We start from the raw sequence: 17,991 nt of genomic DNA on the forward strand, positions 1-17,991 counted from the left end.
TCAATTGCCTTCCACTCCATGCAAACCCAGCCTTCTAGACTCCGATAACTTTCCCATCCACCCAGCATCCATGCAGATCTTCAATAGTTTCCTCTGCTTCTCTGATATTTCCTAACCTCACAAAAGCAAAAGCCCCTATTCTCATTAGATTTCATTTTCTCAGCTCCTCCAGTTAATTAATGAGAATGGTCTCCGACAAGAAATTCGTAAACGGATCCATCCAATTCGATTGAACTAGATCCAGGCTCCTTTCTTATGTCATTTGTCCTTATAATATTTCTCATCTCTGAGGCATCTGCCCATCTATCAGCAGCAGCATAGATATTAGACAGAAGTACATGGCAGCCGGCTTGACGAGACCTTAATTCGAGAAAGTCCCTACGCACTCTGTCTGCAACACCAACGTCTCCATGAATCCTGCAGGCACCGAGCAAAGCACCCAATATCATTACGTCTGGTTTCATGGGCATGCTTTTGACCATCTCTTCTGCTTCTTCAAGCAAGCCAGCTCGACCCAATAGATCAACAATACATCCATAGTGCTTCATTTCAGGTCGAATTTCGTAATCCTTTAACATTCTACCAAATTGATGGCGTCCCTCATCCACCAATCCTCCATGGCAACACGCTGTTAACACTCCCATAAAAGTGATGTCATTGGGTTTCATCCCCAATCTCTGCATCTCTGCAAAGGCTTCAAGTGATTCATGAGCAAACCCATTAATAGCTAGCCCCGTGATCAGTGCATTCCAAGTGGAAACATTTCTCCGGTCCAACTTCCAGAAAAGTTTGATCGCAGTCTCTATGCTTCCACACTTTGCATACATATCAATCAAAGCTGCCCCAAGGTTATCAGTTAGTCTCATCCCTTTCCTATCTATGTAAGCGTGTATCCATTTCCCTTGATCTAACGCTGCCAGTCGAGCACAGACTGAAAGCATGCTCACCATAGTGACCTCATTGGGTTGCACCCGATTGTCAATTTGCATCTCCCTAAACACCTCCAAAGCGTCTCTGTAGCGGTTGCTCTGCACGTAAGCTGAAATCATGCAACTCCAAGAAACCACATCTTTATCAGGCATCTCGTCGAACAGCCGACGTGCAGACTCAAGGTCGCCACTCTGAGTATACCCCACAATCATTGAATTCCAAGAAATAACATTCCTCTCCGGCATCTCATCGAACAGCTTCCGTGCTAGTGGCAAAAACCCACACCTTGCAAACCCCGAAATCATCGAATTACAAGTCACAATGTTTCTACCCACTGGCATTCTATTAAACAAGGACTGTGCAACATCCAAATCACCATTGCTAGCATACCCAGCAATCATAGCACTCCAAGAAACCTCATTTCTAACAGGCATCTCATTGAACAACTGGCGCGCGATCTCCACAGCCCCAGATTTCACATACCCATCAATCATAGTATTCCAAGAGACAACATCTAAACACGGGCCTGCGTCGAACAACGCCCTCGCGGCTTCCATATCGCGGAAGACGGAATACATGTTAAGAAGCGTATTCAAGACAAAGACATCCGATTGGAAGCCGGTCCTAACGATCTGGGCATGGGCCTGTTTCCCTTCTCCCATAGAATTCATCAGAGTGGAAGCCTTAATGAGAAAGGGGAAAGTGTAATTGTCGGGTTTGAGACCATTCCGGAGCATTTGAAGAAAGGAAGTGAGAGCTTCTTCGGGGAAGCGGGTGCGGGTGTATGATCTGATGAGGGTGTTGTAGAGGAATGTGGAGGAAGCAGGGATGGCGTCGAAATGGAAACGGAGGAGGAGGCGGGCGTGAAGGAGGAAAGGAGGGTGGGGAGAGAGGAGGAGGAAGTTGATGAGTTTGAAGAGGGAGTTGGGTTGGCGGACGAGGCCGGAGATGATGAATCGGGAGAGAATCGGGTGGAGATGATGGACGGTCTTGCAGGCTTGTAGATGGGATTGGAGAGATGATGAGGTGGCAGTCAATGAAGAAGATGGAGTGTTATTGTTTGAAGAGAGGAGGGAAGGGTTTGAGAGAGAAGCTACCCTCCTCATATCTGCTATTCTCTTTCTCGGAAGCGGATTGCATGCCGAACGGAGGATGGGCGAGTCCATCACAATTCAAGCTTGAAGTCTGCTTGAGGTTGGAGACCACTACATGAATTTAGCATATGACTGATTTTTAGAATCCTCTCCCGTTGTGGCTTTGGGAAACTGATGGGCGGAGTAGATTTGTCACTAGCATATCTGGAGGCCCCACACAGCTTTTGACCATGGGAACTTCATGTGCTGGTGGGTGGATAAATCCGCGGCCCTGGGCATGGAGAATCCAATGGTTGGATGATCCTACTTGCAGTACTGCCTAGTTAACTCCCAATATAACTGTGTGGGCTACCATGATATGAGTTTTATCCACACCATCTAAGGCAATGAACCCAAATTTGCAGTATGTCCAAAGCTCAAGTAGACCACACCATATGAAATTTGTGCATTGAACACCGTTGAAAATTTATCGAGGGGCATAGTAGTTTTTAGATCAAGCTGATATTTGTATTTTCCACAATGGATGCCATTATCTTCCTAGTGGTATAGCCCAACTAAGCTTCGAATGTACTTCAATTTTATGCTAATACCTTAAAGTGAGCTAGAAAATGGTTGCACCATGTGAATAAGATACTTACATCACAGTTAAGTCCCATGGACTTTACTCGGCATGCATAGCTGTAACTCAGCGTCCAACACAGTGCAACCCCGACAGTGGGCCACCTTCATGTATTTATATTATATCTATGCTGTCCGTCTTTTTTTGCCATCTCACTTTAGGGCATGAGCCCAAAAATAAAGCAACACAGATCTCAGATGGACCATGCTATGAGAAATGGTGGTGGTTGAACACCCACCATTGAAAATTTCTGGAGGCCACGGTAATGTTTATATGCCATGGAATTTTTTGATCAGTTTACAAAGACTTGAATAAATGGAGAAAATAAATATTTGCTTGATTTAAAATTTTTGTGACCCATCAGAAGCTTTTAATGATTAGTTACCAATGTTTCTGGTAGCATCGTCCACGTTATTTGAATTTTCTTAATTTTTTATCTCATTTCCTAATGTGATTTGAAAGAGTAGATGAATAAAGTGAATATACTGCACATGCATCAAGATGTGCCCTATTGTCAGGGTGCACCATTTTGGGTGAGCCCAAGCCCGCACCTAATCTGCTCTTGGATGGCCGCAGTTTATGAAGATCCTGATCTACTAAGGTATGGTAGACTTTTGACTTTGAAGCCCACTATGATGTATGTGACTACATTCATGCTTTCCATCTATATGGGAAACTTATTTTAAGACAAGATAAAGAAAAAATGAAGCAGATCCAAAACTTAGAAAGACCCCGTACTAAAAATAGTAGTAATTGATCATTGAAAACTTCTTGTGGCCACAAAAGCTTTGGATCAAGATGATAGTTGTATAGTCTCGTCATCTAGGTCTTTGTGACCTATCGACAGGTTGAATAGAAAATAAACATTCTAGTGGATTCCATAAGTTTTTAATGACATGATTCAATCACAACTATTTCCTGTGGTGTAGTCCACCTAAGATTTGGATCTTCTTTATTTTTGAGTTCATGCCCTAAAACGAGCTATCAAAAACATTGGACAGTGGATTTAAAGAATATAGATCCTTGTGAGACCATCAAGGCTGGTCTTACCCACCTCGGCAGATTCCTCTTCGATGATCCTAGACTTAAACCCTGACCTGTTGGCTCTTCTAATCTTATTACACGGGATGGTCGTAAATATGATGCTGATGATTTTTTGTCTATTCCAGTCTACTCCCAAAATAAAAACTGACTTAAGAACATGCTGCCCACATGCAAAAGAATCACTTTACTATTATTATTATCATTGGCACGAGAGATTTCTGCGTGCATGCATGTTCGCTTATGAATGAGGATTATCTCAAGACATGAGATTAAAAAAAATAAGATAGACACAAAACTCAAGTGAGCTACACAGGAAGAAAAGGTGGGAATTGAATGACTACCAGCATTAAAACATTCATAGGGCCATTAGAGTACATTCATAGGGTCATTAGAGTTGTTATAAGATTATTATTATTGTTATTGTTATGGATAAATCTGAACCGAGCCGCATCAAGGTCAACTTGGAGGCACCAATGAGCAAAGCCTCAAACTAATATCATCCGACCTGAGGCGATTTCAAGGACTCTTGCTGAGTCGCAGCACCGACCTGAGACTCGAGAGAACTCATCACACATCCGACGTTAGGGGTGCACATCGAACCGTAGGAACCGTGTAACCGGACCGGAATCATTGGATCGGTCCGGTTTGGTCCAGTTCTAGGTTGCTAATGGTCCAGTTCCAGTTCCAAAATTCTCAGAACCGTTGATTACGGATCGGTTCCGGTTTAGGGCCCTGCAAAACCGAACCGAACCGTTACATGAAACGTAGATCCGAGCCTCACGAACCGTAGATCCGAACTGTTACACGAACCGTAGATTCGAACCGTGACATCTAATGAACGTAGGTCATAACTAACTGATCGGTGGACATCTAATGAACGGTCAAAACAACATATTCAAATTCAACAAAGTAGATGTACATTGAATTGAATTCCAAGCTCAGCAAACAGCATTGCTGAGTCAATCTGATGGTGTGGCTACATCCCATGTATGATCAGTATCATTACACATGGCACACATGTACCTTAAATTGAACTGTCCAAGTAGTAGGCCCAGTATCGAAGGATCATCATTTAGCATATAATCTTAACTGGCTGATTTGTGGACATCTAATAGACCGTTATAGTGAGAAATCTTTGACGATCAAAATCAACAGAAAAATGTCCATTGATCAGAGGTTAGAATTGTTGAATGAATATAAAATTTGAGCTCTGTCCCATCTATAGTGGGTCCCATTATTTGGATGGTTTGAATTCTGTTAAATGCAAGCCACGTGTCTAGTGTTTGATTGCATCGTGTAGGTTATTAAAAGAAGAGGTCTCTCATGTAATTAGTTGGATGATAAGTTACTGTTCAACTGCCATATATGTGTCCATATCTCTAGTGTGTAAAACATTCAAACCGTCCAAGAATTGATACGAAGTTATTCCCATCCATTCACCCCCGATTATATGGTTTCAAGACCTTAATAGTATTGTTTAAAAAGTGCAATTGGGCTGAAGTTTAAAAAGCCTGAACCGTGGAACCGATCCGAAACTGAATTAGTTTTTACAGTCCAGTTCCGGTTCAATTCTAGGGTGCTAACAGTCTGATTCCGGTTCCAAAAATCCTAGAACCGTAGGGAACGGTTCGGTTCCGGTTTCACCCCAAAACCGGACCAAACCGAACCGTGCGTACCCCTATCCGACGTGTAGGGCCTTAGAACAACAATAGCATGTCCGAGCTGACCCGCCTCTTGGTCCTTTAGCAAGAGTCCCCATGTTGACTTGGAATGCAGAATGAACCATTATGTGCCCAACCATCTCACCTCTGAGCCGATGATTAGTTCATTCATGGGATCGGATCTCCAAGTAAGACCTGAGCCATGAGGTCGGCTCAGATGGGAGCCCAGTCATCAACAGTATTAATGAGCTAAACCTAGTAATGCACGACAAGAGTAATGCTTAGCGCACGATCTCCGAGTAACGGCTGACGACTGCGCATGTGTAGCTCTCGTGTAATGGCGATGACCGTGCCGAGATTATCGGGCACGTTCAATATGACCCTCGGGTATAAATAAGAGTAATTTCTATGAGAACATGTACGCAATATCTCACACCATCATTCTACTATACACTACTTAGAACCTATTTCCTAGCCTGACTTTGACATCGAAGGGTCCCCTGCTGTAGCTAGGGTGTCCTTTGCTTTCCTCTTGTGCAAGACTCTGGGTTTGCTTCGAGCACTCAGGGCTCAACGGAGGGTGATTCAGATTTTAGCATCAATAATATTTATTATTATTTTGTGTGTTGTTAGGGAATGAGAATGACCTTAGAGTGATCCAAATCTGCTTAAGATTTTGTCTCATATCCCGAAATGATATTACAAAACGGATGGACTAACAAAAGGAGACCTCAACTGCCATACAAATAACCCAAAAAACGTATGCACACCTCACCTTGCAACTCACAGATGGCATATGATCCGAGCCGCAAAACAACCGATCATCTTATCTTGGCCTTTACCATCATTATCGATTCACTAATCAGATGGGCCACCCGTGTGCATCGTGTCAACCCATTGTTTTCACCTATGAATGGGTCAAGCTGACTTTAGGGCGGGCCAACCTTTTCAATGGCTCAGATACTTTTGGCTGTATGTTCAAGTTAGCCAGTAACTTTTAACCCCCCACTGAAATTTATACCATCATAACTAGGATGGACGGTCACGCAAACGCAAGTGTGATGATACACACGTGCGCAGGAGTAGATGGAAGATGACCCAGAACTAGGACGAAAGGGGGAAAACATCCTTACCATCCATTTTGCAGGCCCATGTTCGAATAGTCAGGGTGATACTGGGCCAATGAGATCACTGTCTTGGTGGGCCCCACACGTAAATTGGCAACGTAATCAGGTAGGATTACTGTATTCTATCGTAGATGCGATGTAATTATCTAGTAGTTGAATACGTATCCGTACACCTACGAGCTACGGTCGTACGACTCGGCCGTAACATCGAGTCCGCTACCGCATGCGAGAGAGAGCGAGGCCTGGAGGGAGGGAGGGAGAGAGAAGGAGAGAGAATACGCAGCAACAGCAGCAGCTCTCTTCCCTCCCTTTTTTTCTTCTTCCTTTTTTCCTTTCGAAACTTGAAAAAAATCAAAACCCTCAGGAAAACCCTTAGTCTCTCTCTCTCTCTCTCTCTCTCTCTCTCTCTCTCTCACTCTCTCAAAGCCCCAATCTCACCTCACACGTCCCGCTCTAAATCACTGCGATCCATGCCCTAACTCGCCCGATTCGACTCGCTCCGACTCGTTCTCCTCCAACGCCTTCTTCTTTCGAACTTCAAACTCCCCCGATCGATTCCTCTCTCATTTTCAAACCTCCCGCCATCCCCTTTTCAGAAAAACACAAAACAAAACTAACTAGTACAACTGACTCAAGCTAGGGCATCCAATAACTCGCTCTCTCGACCATTTCAAATCCTAAAGTACCCAAACGGTCGATTTTTTGGATTTCTAAGGTCTTGCCTTCTCCAGCTTTCCCGTTTCTTTAAAACTCACGTCGTGTTTTGCTCCTTTTGGATTAGTCCGGCTTTCAATTCAGCAGGCATTGAATGGAAAAGGGCGAGAGAGATGCTTTCAGATGATGCTCATGCTTTTACTGTTGGTTGATTGCTGGTGAATTTTACAAGGATTATACCGTTCTGGACAGCATTGTGCTGCATGCTTGCTTATGTTTTGTGATTAGGAGGTGTTTGATTAAATGCTGAGGAGAGCTGGTTTTCCGATGGAATTGCCATTGCAATGGCATGATTGCTGAGAAAGATTTGTTTTATCTTCTTACGGGAGATGAGCGGACATGAGTAGGCTGTCATTCAGGCCTCGTCCTCTCGACATTCATAAGAAGCTTCCAATCGTTAAATCCATAAAGGACTTTGAAGACGATGAGGCCCCTACGACTTCCACGCGTAATTCTCAGATACTGCGCTTTGCCGCTGAGGCTGACAATGAGGTAATGCATTTACTCCATATGATTACCTGTCCTCCTTCTCAATTCATAGGTTTTCTTTCATTTTTGGGGCTCTGTGTATCTGAACTTATCACTTGTTATGCTCCCAGCAGCATGCCATGCTAATGTTGGCTTCAGAATGCCATTCACTTATACATTTCATCTGAAATTCTTCCTGGAGAACCATGTCTTTGCTGTTTGTTGTTTGATCCCAATGTTCTCTACATGGGCTACAGAACCACTTGCTTGCCAATTGCCATAAGTTTGAGAGTCTGAGATATGCATTTTGATTTCCGACATTGTTGAGTTCAAATACTCTGTTTCAAATCTTTCTGGCTCACATGATTCCTTAAAAACAGCATTATTTACTGTTAACTTGGTTGGTTGCTTGGGTGCAAAGATGGCCCAAGCATCCAATGGCAACTCAACTGCTTGCCAGATGTGTTGTAGGCATGGTATGGTTTGGATCTTGCAAGACAATCTCAGTGATGTCATGAGAAGTTGGAACAGCAGTCTTTTCAAGGCAAGGGGAAGGATTCGTTGGAAAATGCGCCCTTTGGCATCATGTTGGGAGATATGGGAAGAAAGAAATAACTCGAATTTTTAATGATAAGAAGGCCTCCTTGATAATGGTTGTGGGAAAGCTGTCAAAATCCTCCATGGTCGCTTGGTGGATTGATGGAGATTGACAGTGACTCTTGTTAATCTTGGCAAGCCCTGGTTGGGAGGGAATTGTGAACTTGTGGTGCCAACTGCTATCGTTGTCCTATCTTTGTCCAAGCCTCTCTCGACCCCAGTGGTTCTTGAGGTCAACAATGGAACCATTCGGGGGTTGGATATGTCATCCGGTGGGCAAGTTTCCTTTTGCCAGCCTCCACCCCCAAAGCTTGGAAGCAGGTGGTTGACAACAGGCTTAAGATAATGGTCAATGATAAGCTACCTAGGCAGTGGATGGTATTCCTTGAAGTCTTGCTTAGTTGGTAGAAAGTATTTCAGCAAGGCGTCACTGAATGACCTAGAGAGATGGGTTGGGGATCATTGGAGAGTGGCTATTCTGGTGGGGATTAAGAGAATTGATTGGAGATCAGTACTATTTTTGCTGCTGTCTGAAGCTGATGTAGAAAGAAAGGAAGGACAGGGATGAAATTGTTGACACATAAGAATATTCTGTTGTGGTTGTCTTGAAAATGCTTAGCTTCCTGGGAATGAGCTTCTCTAGTAACCGATGTGGTAAACAGTGTGGCTTCCATGAAGATCGAGTTTAATTATGTTCCATGAGATTATAACTCACCAGGAACTCTGTTGCTAAGGATGGTGACACCCGTTTAAGCAGCCTAATTGAATCTTAGCATCCATTGCCTTAATGGATCTTTGTATCACCGCACTTGTGAAATGGCATTGGAGATTTGGGAATGACGATAATAGCTTGTGGAAGCAAGAGATCTTATGCAAATACAGGGCTCTACAAGCGGAGTCGTATTACAAAAAAGACATTGCCCCAATATAGAGACTCCTAACTATGGAGACTAGTGTCCCATATATTAGGAGTTTTTAGAGGAGATAATGTAGAAAATTGGAGACAGTGTGCACAACTCCAGGAAGGTGTATGGTATGGCAATGAGGCTCTATGGCATGCATTTTATAATGGCTCGCCAAAAAGAAATTAAGGTAGTCGAGGCTTTTAACAGAATTGGGGATCACAGGGCTCAAATGTGCCATTTCATAAGAAATTTCAACGATGGAGAAACTAAGGAATTCATTTGCTTCATGGAGTATAATAGGTGTTCATCAACTTTGGGTGAAATGGATGAATGACATTGGAAGGGGGTGTTGGAGGGGTTTCCTATGAAGTCTTTCTACTTGATGTTATTATGGGATTCCAGTAGGCAGGGGATTAGTCTGATTGTTTTTCTTTGTTTGGCGGGGCTTCTTTTGCCTGTTTGGTGTCAAGTAGGTGATGCCAAGGCTGATTCAAAATTTCTTTCAAGTGTTGCATGGGACCTGGATGGAAAAAGAAGTCTTTATGTTTCCTCGCCTGTTGATGGGTTGTTGGTTTATTTGGGAGTGACATTCTGCAATTAAATAGAAAGAAAGTTTCTATTCCGAAGGGAGGGCAGAGTCGTAAGTTGGGGTTGGGGTTTAAAGTCTTTGATGGGTGTAATAGGGAGCAAGCTGTAGAGAGTTGAGAAGGGTTGGCTCCAGGCTAAGTCCACTGTTATGCCTTCTCATCCTTTTCCTATAGGTTATTTTTAAGCTATTTTGCTGGTGAGGCTAAGTCCAGTGTTCTTTTCTTTTTTATGTTTGAAGTCTCTCTCTCTCTCTCTCTCTCTCTCTCTCTATATCTATATCTATATATATATATATATATATATATATATATATATATCTCCCTCCCCCCATCTCTGTACTTCTTGCAAAAGGAAAGTTGCCTTGGCATACAGGGAGTCATGTTCTGGCAGCATCTAAATTTCAAGTGTTTATGTCTGGCGTTTCTCCATAATTTGAAGCCTTGAGTATTATTTCTATCAATTAATTATGATGATACTTGTTTCCAAAATGGCATCATTTTGAACCTTCTGTAGATATTTTCGATGAAAGAAGAGAAAATATGCTATTTCACAAAAGTAGAAAAGTTATATTGTCATTGCTTCAATGACTTGGTAGTTATCAGGCCTTTCGCAAAAACTAGTCTTTACTTTGATACTCATATGCATGTCATGCATGAATTTGAATGACTATTTGTGCTATGGGAAGTCTTTTGTGGTGGACATATTTTACCCACATACATACGCCTACTAATCAAACAATATTTGTGTTATAGGTACACGTGCATCATGCTCCTACTAAGAAAAACGCCTCTGAAATACCTATTCCACAATTTGTTGTTGCGGACACATACGAGAGAGATTATTCATGCACCTTCACACAACCTACATCATATTTACGTGGAAGGGGAGGTACAGAACTTAAAAACATTTCCTTTTGGTTCCTTAAAGGGAATTTTCTTTTGAAGGGCTTTTTGTATATGATATATACGTAGGGTTTTTTTTTTAAATTTTTTTTAATTTTTATTTATTTATTTTAATGTTACTAAAGTATTGCCATGCTATCTACAGCCAGGGCTGAGATTGGGGAGTTTGTTGAGTATGACCTGGACAATGAGGATGAGGATTGGCTTCAAGAGTTTAACAATGAGAGGAAGATTATTACGCCTGAAAAGTAAAATCAGCATTCCGTCCCTAGCTTCTACATTGATCAATTCTTTACTTTCGAAGTTGGGGAATCCCATTAGTCATACATCATCTCTGAAAAATTGCAATATTTTAATTCTAGTAGCAATTTGTTCACCAAAAAGTATATGAAATCATCCTTTTTTTTTCCTTTGGTGAGAGTCTAATTTGTTCACCAAAAAGTATATGAAATCATCTTTTTTCTTTTTATTTGGTGAGAGTCTAACTTACTTGCTACTGTCTGTGCGTGTGTGGGTGCGTGCATGCGTGTCTTGCGATCAAACAGGTCCTTATTGATCCCAGAATGATATCTTAAATGATGCTTTTGGGATATCATTTAATATTCACATGTTGCTTTTCCAAATTCCGCTCCTCTCATTGTCTTGTTAATGCATATATGGTTGTGAATGCAGACTTGAGACTCTTCTATTTAAGCTGGAGGTTCTGGATCATAAGACTCGGGAAAGAGCAGGAGTCATAACACCTACTCTTGGTTCACCTATTCCTGTTCTTCTTAGGCTAGATGCTGCATTTGAGGTAAGCTTCTAAGTTCTAATTTATGTGGAAATTGACTAGTTGAGTAAATTTTGATGCAGGACGGTAGGAAAAGCTGTAAACTTAGATGAAGACAATTTGTAGGTCTGTAAATTTAGATGAAGACCATTTGTAGGTTTAAGTGCGATGTAAGGAAAAACAATTTAGATTTTTTTTTTTTTATATTTCTCAAAATCATGGCTGTTAGACTTCTATTTAAGCTGTGGAAATTGAGTAAATTTTGGTGCAGGACAGTTGCAAAAAGCTGTAAACTTAGATGAAGACAATTTGTAGGTTTAAGTGGGATGGAAAGAAAAATGGACTTAAATTTTTTGATATTTCTCAAAATTGTGGTTGCGTAGGGTCTCACCATGCGATCTAGAAGAGCCACACTTCTAGCCAAGGAGAGAATCATGCCCCTATAAAAAGCCCATCATAGGTTTATACAAAGAGCAAAGCATTGTATCCCTATCAAAGCCCATCAAAGGCTTATACAAAGAGTAAAGTATCGTACCCCTATAAAAATCCATAATAGGTTTAAACTAAAGAGTAAATTTAAATTTCATTCATCATTTTTTTAGAGGATTTTGAGAAATTTCATTGATCATGTTTTTTTTTTTTTTTTGAGAAGTTTCATTCATCATTAATTCATAAAATAATCAAAAGACACCCTAGTCTAATCCTCACCATTCATTAAGTCTAATCCTAACCATCTATTTAAAAAAATATTAAAAAAACACTAAAACATCTCTAAATGTTGTCACAAGTCACAACTCTACAAACCTTCTATTGATCATAAGTCATTCATTTTGTGCAAGAACCATGTGATCTTGAGCTCATTTGAAAGCTAAGTCAATGTGCTTTCAAATGGCTCTAATTTCAAATGGGTCCCATCCTCTCCTCAGCTTCTGCCACTTGTATCCCCATCATCTATCGCCGTCATTAGTTCGGGCTACCATGCCTCCCCTTGCTTTTCATCGCTTGACATGGCACTGCCACCTATTGGTAGCGTACCCCTACCACCCATCCCCTTCTTAAAGCTTCACCGCCTCTCGCCTTATGCTGAACCCTCCTGCATAGAGCACCACAAATATGGGGAAGACATGTCTGACAACGGGGCCAAGGACGCACCACGTGTTGTCTCTCTCCCCTCGTCTTTGACGCATGTTCTACTGAGACAGGACATGTCAATTAGAGAGTCCCTATCTTCTGCCTAGAGAATTGTATGGTTGGCACTTGCTTCTGTTAGCGTCGTAATCCTTTCATCAGATATCAATGCTCCATTTAATGTAAGGCACGTGTTTTGCATCCTTTCTCCCTTCTCCTACCCATCGTACACCTAGTGCCTCTTCGTCTTCCCCCTGTCTAGCCATCTTCCAACATGTGTCCTGGCTCCCTTTCGGTAGTCAAGCAGACCACCTTCCCTGTACTCCATCGCTCTTCACCCCTCCGTTCTCTACTTCCACTTCATTCTCTGATGCCAGTCTGCTTCTTCCAACATTGCAGTTATTCGCCACAAAGCATTCAGCCTTGACTCACTGCCGACCTTCACCTGTATTTCGGCCCTTACGATCTAATTATTACCTTCTTCAATAGCATGATCACTCTTCTTCTTCTTCTTCTTCTTCCTGTTCTTTTCTTTTTTTTTTCTTTTTTTTTTTTTTTCAAATTTGAACTTTAGCAACCATGAACTCCGTGCAACTCATCATCCTAGGTCGATTGTTGTAACCAGCCCCAAGCACTCTCCGACCTCCATGAAAGCTTCATGTACCCACAACTTCAGCGGAAGACCCCATAGGAGAACCCAAACTTCCTCTCAAATGTGGATTGACCACTTCTCCCATCCGTACACATATCCACCACCCATTTCTCCCTGAAGAGGCTTCCTATGAGGATGATTCTCTCAGTTTCCACTTCTGGATAGAGAAATTAAGAATTCCTTCTTTCCGAGGGGCAAGGTTATCCTTTCACCCTTCCCTACCCCACTTCTCTCCAACCAATCCCCAATAATGGTTGCTAAGACTTTGCTCTTCGTCATCACCACCAAACGTAATGCAAGGGCATTTTCATACCAGGCTTGAGTGGGGTAGCCTATGGGATACGGGGACACACTCGGGGTGGGCGGGCCGTGTGAGGCGGTACCCATGTGATGTGGGGCCCACAATGGGGGTTCGGCCGAGATCCTAACCCATGCGATGTGGGGCTTGACGTATGAGATAAGGAGATTAATTCGCCATGCTCTATCAGTTCTAGCTTTTAGAGCAAGTGGTTAATTGTTTTGCATCAAAGTGGTATCAGAGCGGGAAGTATCGTGTTCGAGACTCCTCACTGAGGGTGATTAATGCATGTGCATTTTCACACCGAGTTCAAGTGGGGTAGCCAGTGAGATGCAGGGACACTCGGGGTGGGCGGCCCGTGTGAGGCGGTACCAATGTGATGTGAGGCCCACAATGGGGGTTCGGCTGAGGTCCTAACCCATGCGATGTGGGGCCTGGGCTATGAGATAAAGAGATTAATTCGCCATGCTCTATCAGTTTGAGCTTTTAGAGCAAGTGGTTAATTGTCTTGCATCAAAGTGGTATCAGATTGGGAAGTCTCGTGTTCGAGACTCCTCACCGGGGGTGATTAATGCAGGGGCATTTTCACACCGGGCCCGAGTGGGGTAGCCTGTGGGATGCGAGGCCACACTTGGGGGGAGCGGCCCATGTAAGGTGGTACCCATGTGATGTGAGGCCCACGAGGGGGGTTCGATATAGGTCATAACCCATGCGATGTGGGGCCTGGGCTATGAGATAAATGGATTAATTCGCCATGCTCTATTAGTTCTAGCTTTTAGAGCAAGTGGTTAATTGTCCTGCATCAAAATGCCACTCTAGCGCCTTCCATGCATTGTTGAGGATCTCTCAGTTAACACAAACCATTGGCCCCTCATTCGTACTCCCCTTCCAAATCCATTTCTTTTCACCCTTTTCTACCCTTCCCTCCCCTTTCGACCATACTTCTCCCTTGTCAACATCTCCTACAATGCCCACCTCATCTCTCTCCTTCTCCGACCTCTTTCCCACTATGGCTTCCCTGTATGATTTCATTTCCAACGACCTGATTTTCACTACCTTGCCTTCCTGAGTGCGAGAGTCAACTCTCCTTCTATTTTCTTTCCTTTCCCTGTTTCTCCCAATCTTGTCTTCTCCTCCTATTTCCCCTTCTTCAATTCCTTCTCTCGAGCTTCCCTGTTTGGGACCGTTGGGCCATGTTTGGCTTCTGTATTGATAATTTCCTTCCTTGGTACTCTTTGCCATTGAAAACTACCACCTCCCATTGAATTTCCTCCTGTGATTCCATCCTTACGAATGCGAATCCTTTGATGTAATTTGACTCTCATTCCATTGGAATCACCACTTCCGCCACCTTTCCACAATTCCCAAATGCCCGTTCGTGCCACTCCTCGGGAAAATTTCCAACATATAGAGTTGGTAGCTCATGTAGCAACTAGCGACCGAGCTTCTCTCCTCTTCACTCCTAACCCTCTTCCTTCTCACCTCCGTCTACCCGGCTTCCTCCCTCAGCCTCTTCATGGCTGGCTCTTCTTCGCTTGCGATGACCTCCTTCCACTTCTTAGATCCGAACTCCTCCCCTTGAGTCCCTCTCCAACTTTGGCCCCTTTTGTTCTATCTTGTGCAATCGGAAGGAAGATCTTCTCATGTGACCCCTGTGGTATCTACCTCTCAATCCTGGTCCTGAGCTTCCATGTGATTGAGAGATCTCTCTACCTATGCCCTTCATTCCCTCTTGCTGTGAAACTCCAAGAAGATCAAGACTGCATCACATATCTTTGTTGGTATAAGAAGTATAATTTTTGTTTCTTAATTATTGATGTAGTGTGATGATTTGCCCTTAATTTTTTTTATTTTTTTTAAAACCTTCTTGGTCTAGATCAAGTAACATATGATGTACTAAATAATGGATACTGATCTCTCACCTGGTTATTAATGTTACACTTATTGGTCATTGGACTTGATATATGCCACACTACCACTCTCCGACCGTCTATATATATGGGCTCATTCAAAACAATGGTGCTATTATGAATTTAGACAGTGAATTACTGTTTTTCCCTGGCATTCTAACAAGACTTCATTAAACAATGTAAGAAACTCATGCTTCATGTTTTTATTTGATTGGGACACTTTGTTATGCAATAAGCCATGCAGATGTTATCGCCTAGAGATTTTTAATGTGGGATATGTTGTAAGTTCTTGTGGTGTTTATAAAAAATAATAATGTATGTGCGTGTTGTAATCAAAATATTGTGTGATACTTTATCAATGTCCATGGTGGCTATTAAAAATAATAATGTCTACATGAGTTAGAATCAGAATAATGCTGCAGGGTTTCTTTTAAACGGTAGACTACCTAAACTTTTACGACTAGCTGTCAACCAGACACCATGTTTCCTCTTGTAAACATAGGTTCCATGTGTGTTTAAGCTCAAAGACATTTTGTGTACTATGAAGCAACTTTCTATTTTCTTATGGTTAGGAATCTCATCAAAATACCAGTGGAAGGCTTAGAGGGAACAAAAAGATTTTGAGACTTAAGCATCAACTCTGAGAGATCATAATGTAAAATTATAAATTGAGAATAAATATACACTGAGACCATCACCATTCCATCCAAGTTTCTTCACCACCTGCATTTTTGTCCCACACCCCTCTCCAGTGGCATGGTTTCACTAGTTGGTGCTCAATGTATTGGATAGTGTCTGATTTTTGGGGGTTTTAATGGGTTGGAATGAGGCTGATTTTGGGTTTAATGGGCTGGATTATGGAGGTAGATGACTGTCAAAATTTTGGCAGTCTCTCCTTGTCAATTGCACTTTGGGTTTTGTAAAAGAAAGAAAACAGGTGATTGGGGGTAGGAGGGATAGATGTAATGAAGAAAATAAATGAAAAGAGACAGAATTTTATGATTAAAGAATTTGGAAAGAATACTATCGAGATCGTTGTTGATCCAGGACTTCAACCCAGCCATTAGGACCCGCTCTGATACCAAACTGGTGCAGCCGGCTGATGGGAGGATCTGCCCAAGCGTAGGCACCTCCAAGCTAACTACAAGAATCACACAAAGTAGAAGGAAACAATCTGGAATTTTTATTCAATTCAAAGGGGCCTTGATACTAATCATCCTAGGCCTTTATATGAGCTTTTGAAACATATGCATAAGGAAAACTCATAATGTCATTGACAACCAATGGCTTACTGCAAATATGGAAAAAAAATAAAAGGGATAAGAATGCATTTAAAAATATTTGACTAATAGATTATTCATAGCTAACTAATTACCTAAATAAGATAGCTACCTAAATAGACCTAAATAGGAGGCTTGGGCCTCCTTGTTGATGGGTCAGCTATTGGGCTCGGCTAAATTGGCTTGGGCCAACACATGGATTGTGGGCCCAGATCAGCCTGCATCACACCCTCATTTTCCAAAGTCCACACCATATATGGAATCCTTCTCTACCAAAACGACCCGTATACGATTGAGCTATTCCAACAGCCGAACTAGCTCTTCCATTTCAATTGCCAATAAGTTTCTTCGGCACTGGGGTGTTCGCACCACAGAATCACCAATATATATGATGCATCGGTCAATGATCATGTAGAAATCTGTCACGGGTCTTGCTAGAGATGGAAATGCCTCTAGGAAGGGGCATTCCGCGATCTCAAGAGCCAAATTATTTTCCCATCTCTCCATGAGAACTGGATCTCGGTTTATACTTGTTCATCAGGGAAGAGACCCCCTTCCACAATGTAGAAGTCCTACAAAGCGATGATTCTTTTACCACCAACCCCTTTCCCGTAGGCCATACTTCTCCACCACCTTCCTTCTCCCGGCCCGAACCTCCAAAGCCATTTCCTTAATAGCACTTGGTTCATTTGTGCCAAATTTTTTATGCCAGTTCACCCTTCCCTATATGGTTTACATACTTCTTCCAGTTCAATAAATGGAACTTATGCTTCACCCCGGTTTCCTGCCATAGAAAGTTCCTTCTCAACTTCTACAGTTTATCCAATACCGATGCCACGCACTTAAATAGTGACACGAAATAAAGTGGTAGGTTTATCTAATATCTCTGTTATTAGCTCAAAAATAATTATTTTTTTATTTTATTATTATTTATTTTTTAAGTGGGTAAGGGAGTATACTTTCATTTGTCTGGTTTGTTGTTCATATTTAGTCTTGATTTTTTTTTAAAAAAATATCATGACATAAATATTCTTCATAATGAATTTGTTTAATAGTTTTATTTTTGAGTTTTCTTGTTGCATTTTTTCTAATTATTTACAGTTCTGCTGCAGGCCCTGCAAGCCCAATCCGTAAGATATGCAGTTTTCCACTCTATCTATAATTACTGGAAAGCAAAGGTATGTGATGCATCTGCCATTAGTAGGTTGCTAATTGTTCCTTAGATTCCAGTTGTACTGTTTTTATACAAGTCAATGCTTTAGCTAAATCTTGTTGAAATAGTTGACAGTTTAATTTTCACTA

General features: G+C 42.1%; 2 protein-coding genes across 4 annotated transcripts in view; one reads left to right on the forward strand and one right to left on the reverse strand.

Moving 5' to 3' along the window:
• On the reverse strand, positions 1 to 2,036 carry LOC131257596 (pentatricopeptide repeat-containing protein At1g08070, chloroplastic-like). Its single transcript, XM_058258379.1, has 2 exons — positions 198 to 2,036; positions 1 to 111 (listed from the first exon to the last, which is right to left on the reverse strand). The coding sequence occupies exons 1-2, from the start codon at positions 2,034 to 2,036 to the stop codon at positions 1 to 3; spliced, it is 1,950 nt and encodes a 649-aa protein (XP_058114362.1).
• A 4,669-nt stretch (positions 2,037 to 6,705) lies between these two features.
• LOC131257663 (uncharacterized) overlaps positions 6,706 to 17,991 on the forward strand; it is a 31,004-nt gene continuing 19,718 nt past the window's right edge. The window contains exons 1-5 of one of the 3 annotated variants that reach the window (XM_058258438.1): positions 6,706 to 7,681; positions 10,500 to 10,635; positions 10,795 to 10,897; positions 11,322 to 11,445; positions 17,802 to 17,867. In XM_058258438.1, coding sequence (XP_058114421.1) covers positions 7,529 to 7,681; positions 10,500 to 10,635; positions 10,795 to 10,897; positions 11,322 to 11,445; positions 17,802 to 17,867 — 582 coding nt within the window. In that variant the 5' untranslated portion in view covers positions 6,706 to 7,528. The remainder of the gene's footprint in view (positions 7,682 to 10,499; positions 10,636 to 10,794; positions 10,898 to 11,321; positions 11,446 to 17,801; positions 17,868 to 17,991) is intronic. The other 2 variants (XM_058258439.1, XM_058258440.1) reach the window with 2 other exon arrangements.

Source organism: Magnolia sinica, chromosome 10 (genome assembly GCF_029962835.1).
Source record: "Magnolia sinica isolate HGM2019 chromosome 10, MsV1, whole genome shotgun sequence".
Taxonomy (NCBI): domain Eukaryota; kingdom Viridiplantae; phylum Streptophyta; class Magnoliopsida; order Magnoliales; family Magnoliaceae; genus Magnolia; species Magnolia sinica.

Bases quoted from the DNA above. Each gene is read 5' to 3' on its own strand.
- LOC131257596 (XM_058258379.1), bottom strand. From the start codon at position 2,036: ATGAGGAGGGTAGCTTCTCTCTCAAACCCTTCCCTCCTCTCTTCAAAC. The intron at 112-197 runs GTCGGAGACCAT...TTGTGAGGTTAG, and splicing joins GATCCGTTTACGAATTTCTT to GAAATATCAGAGAAGCAGAG.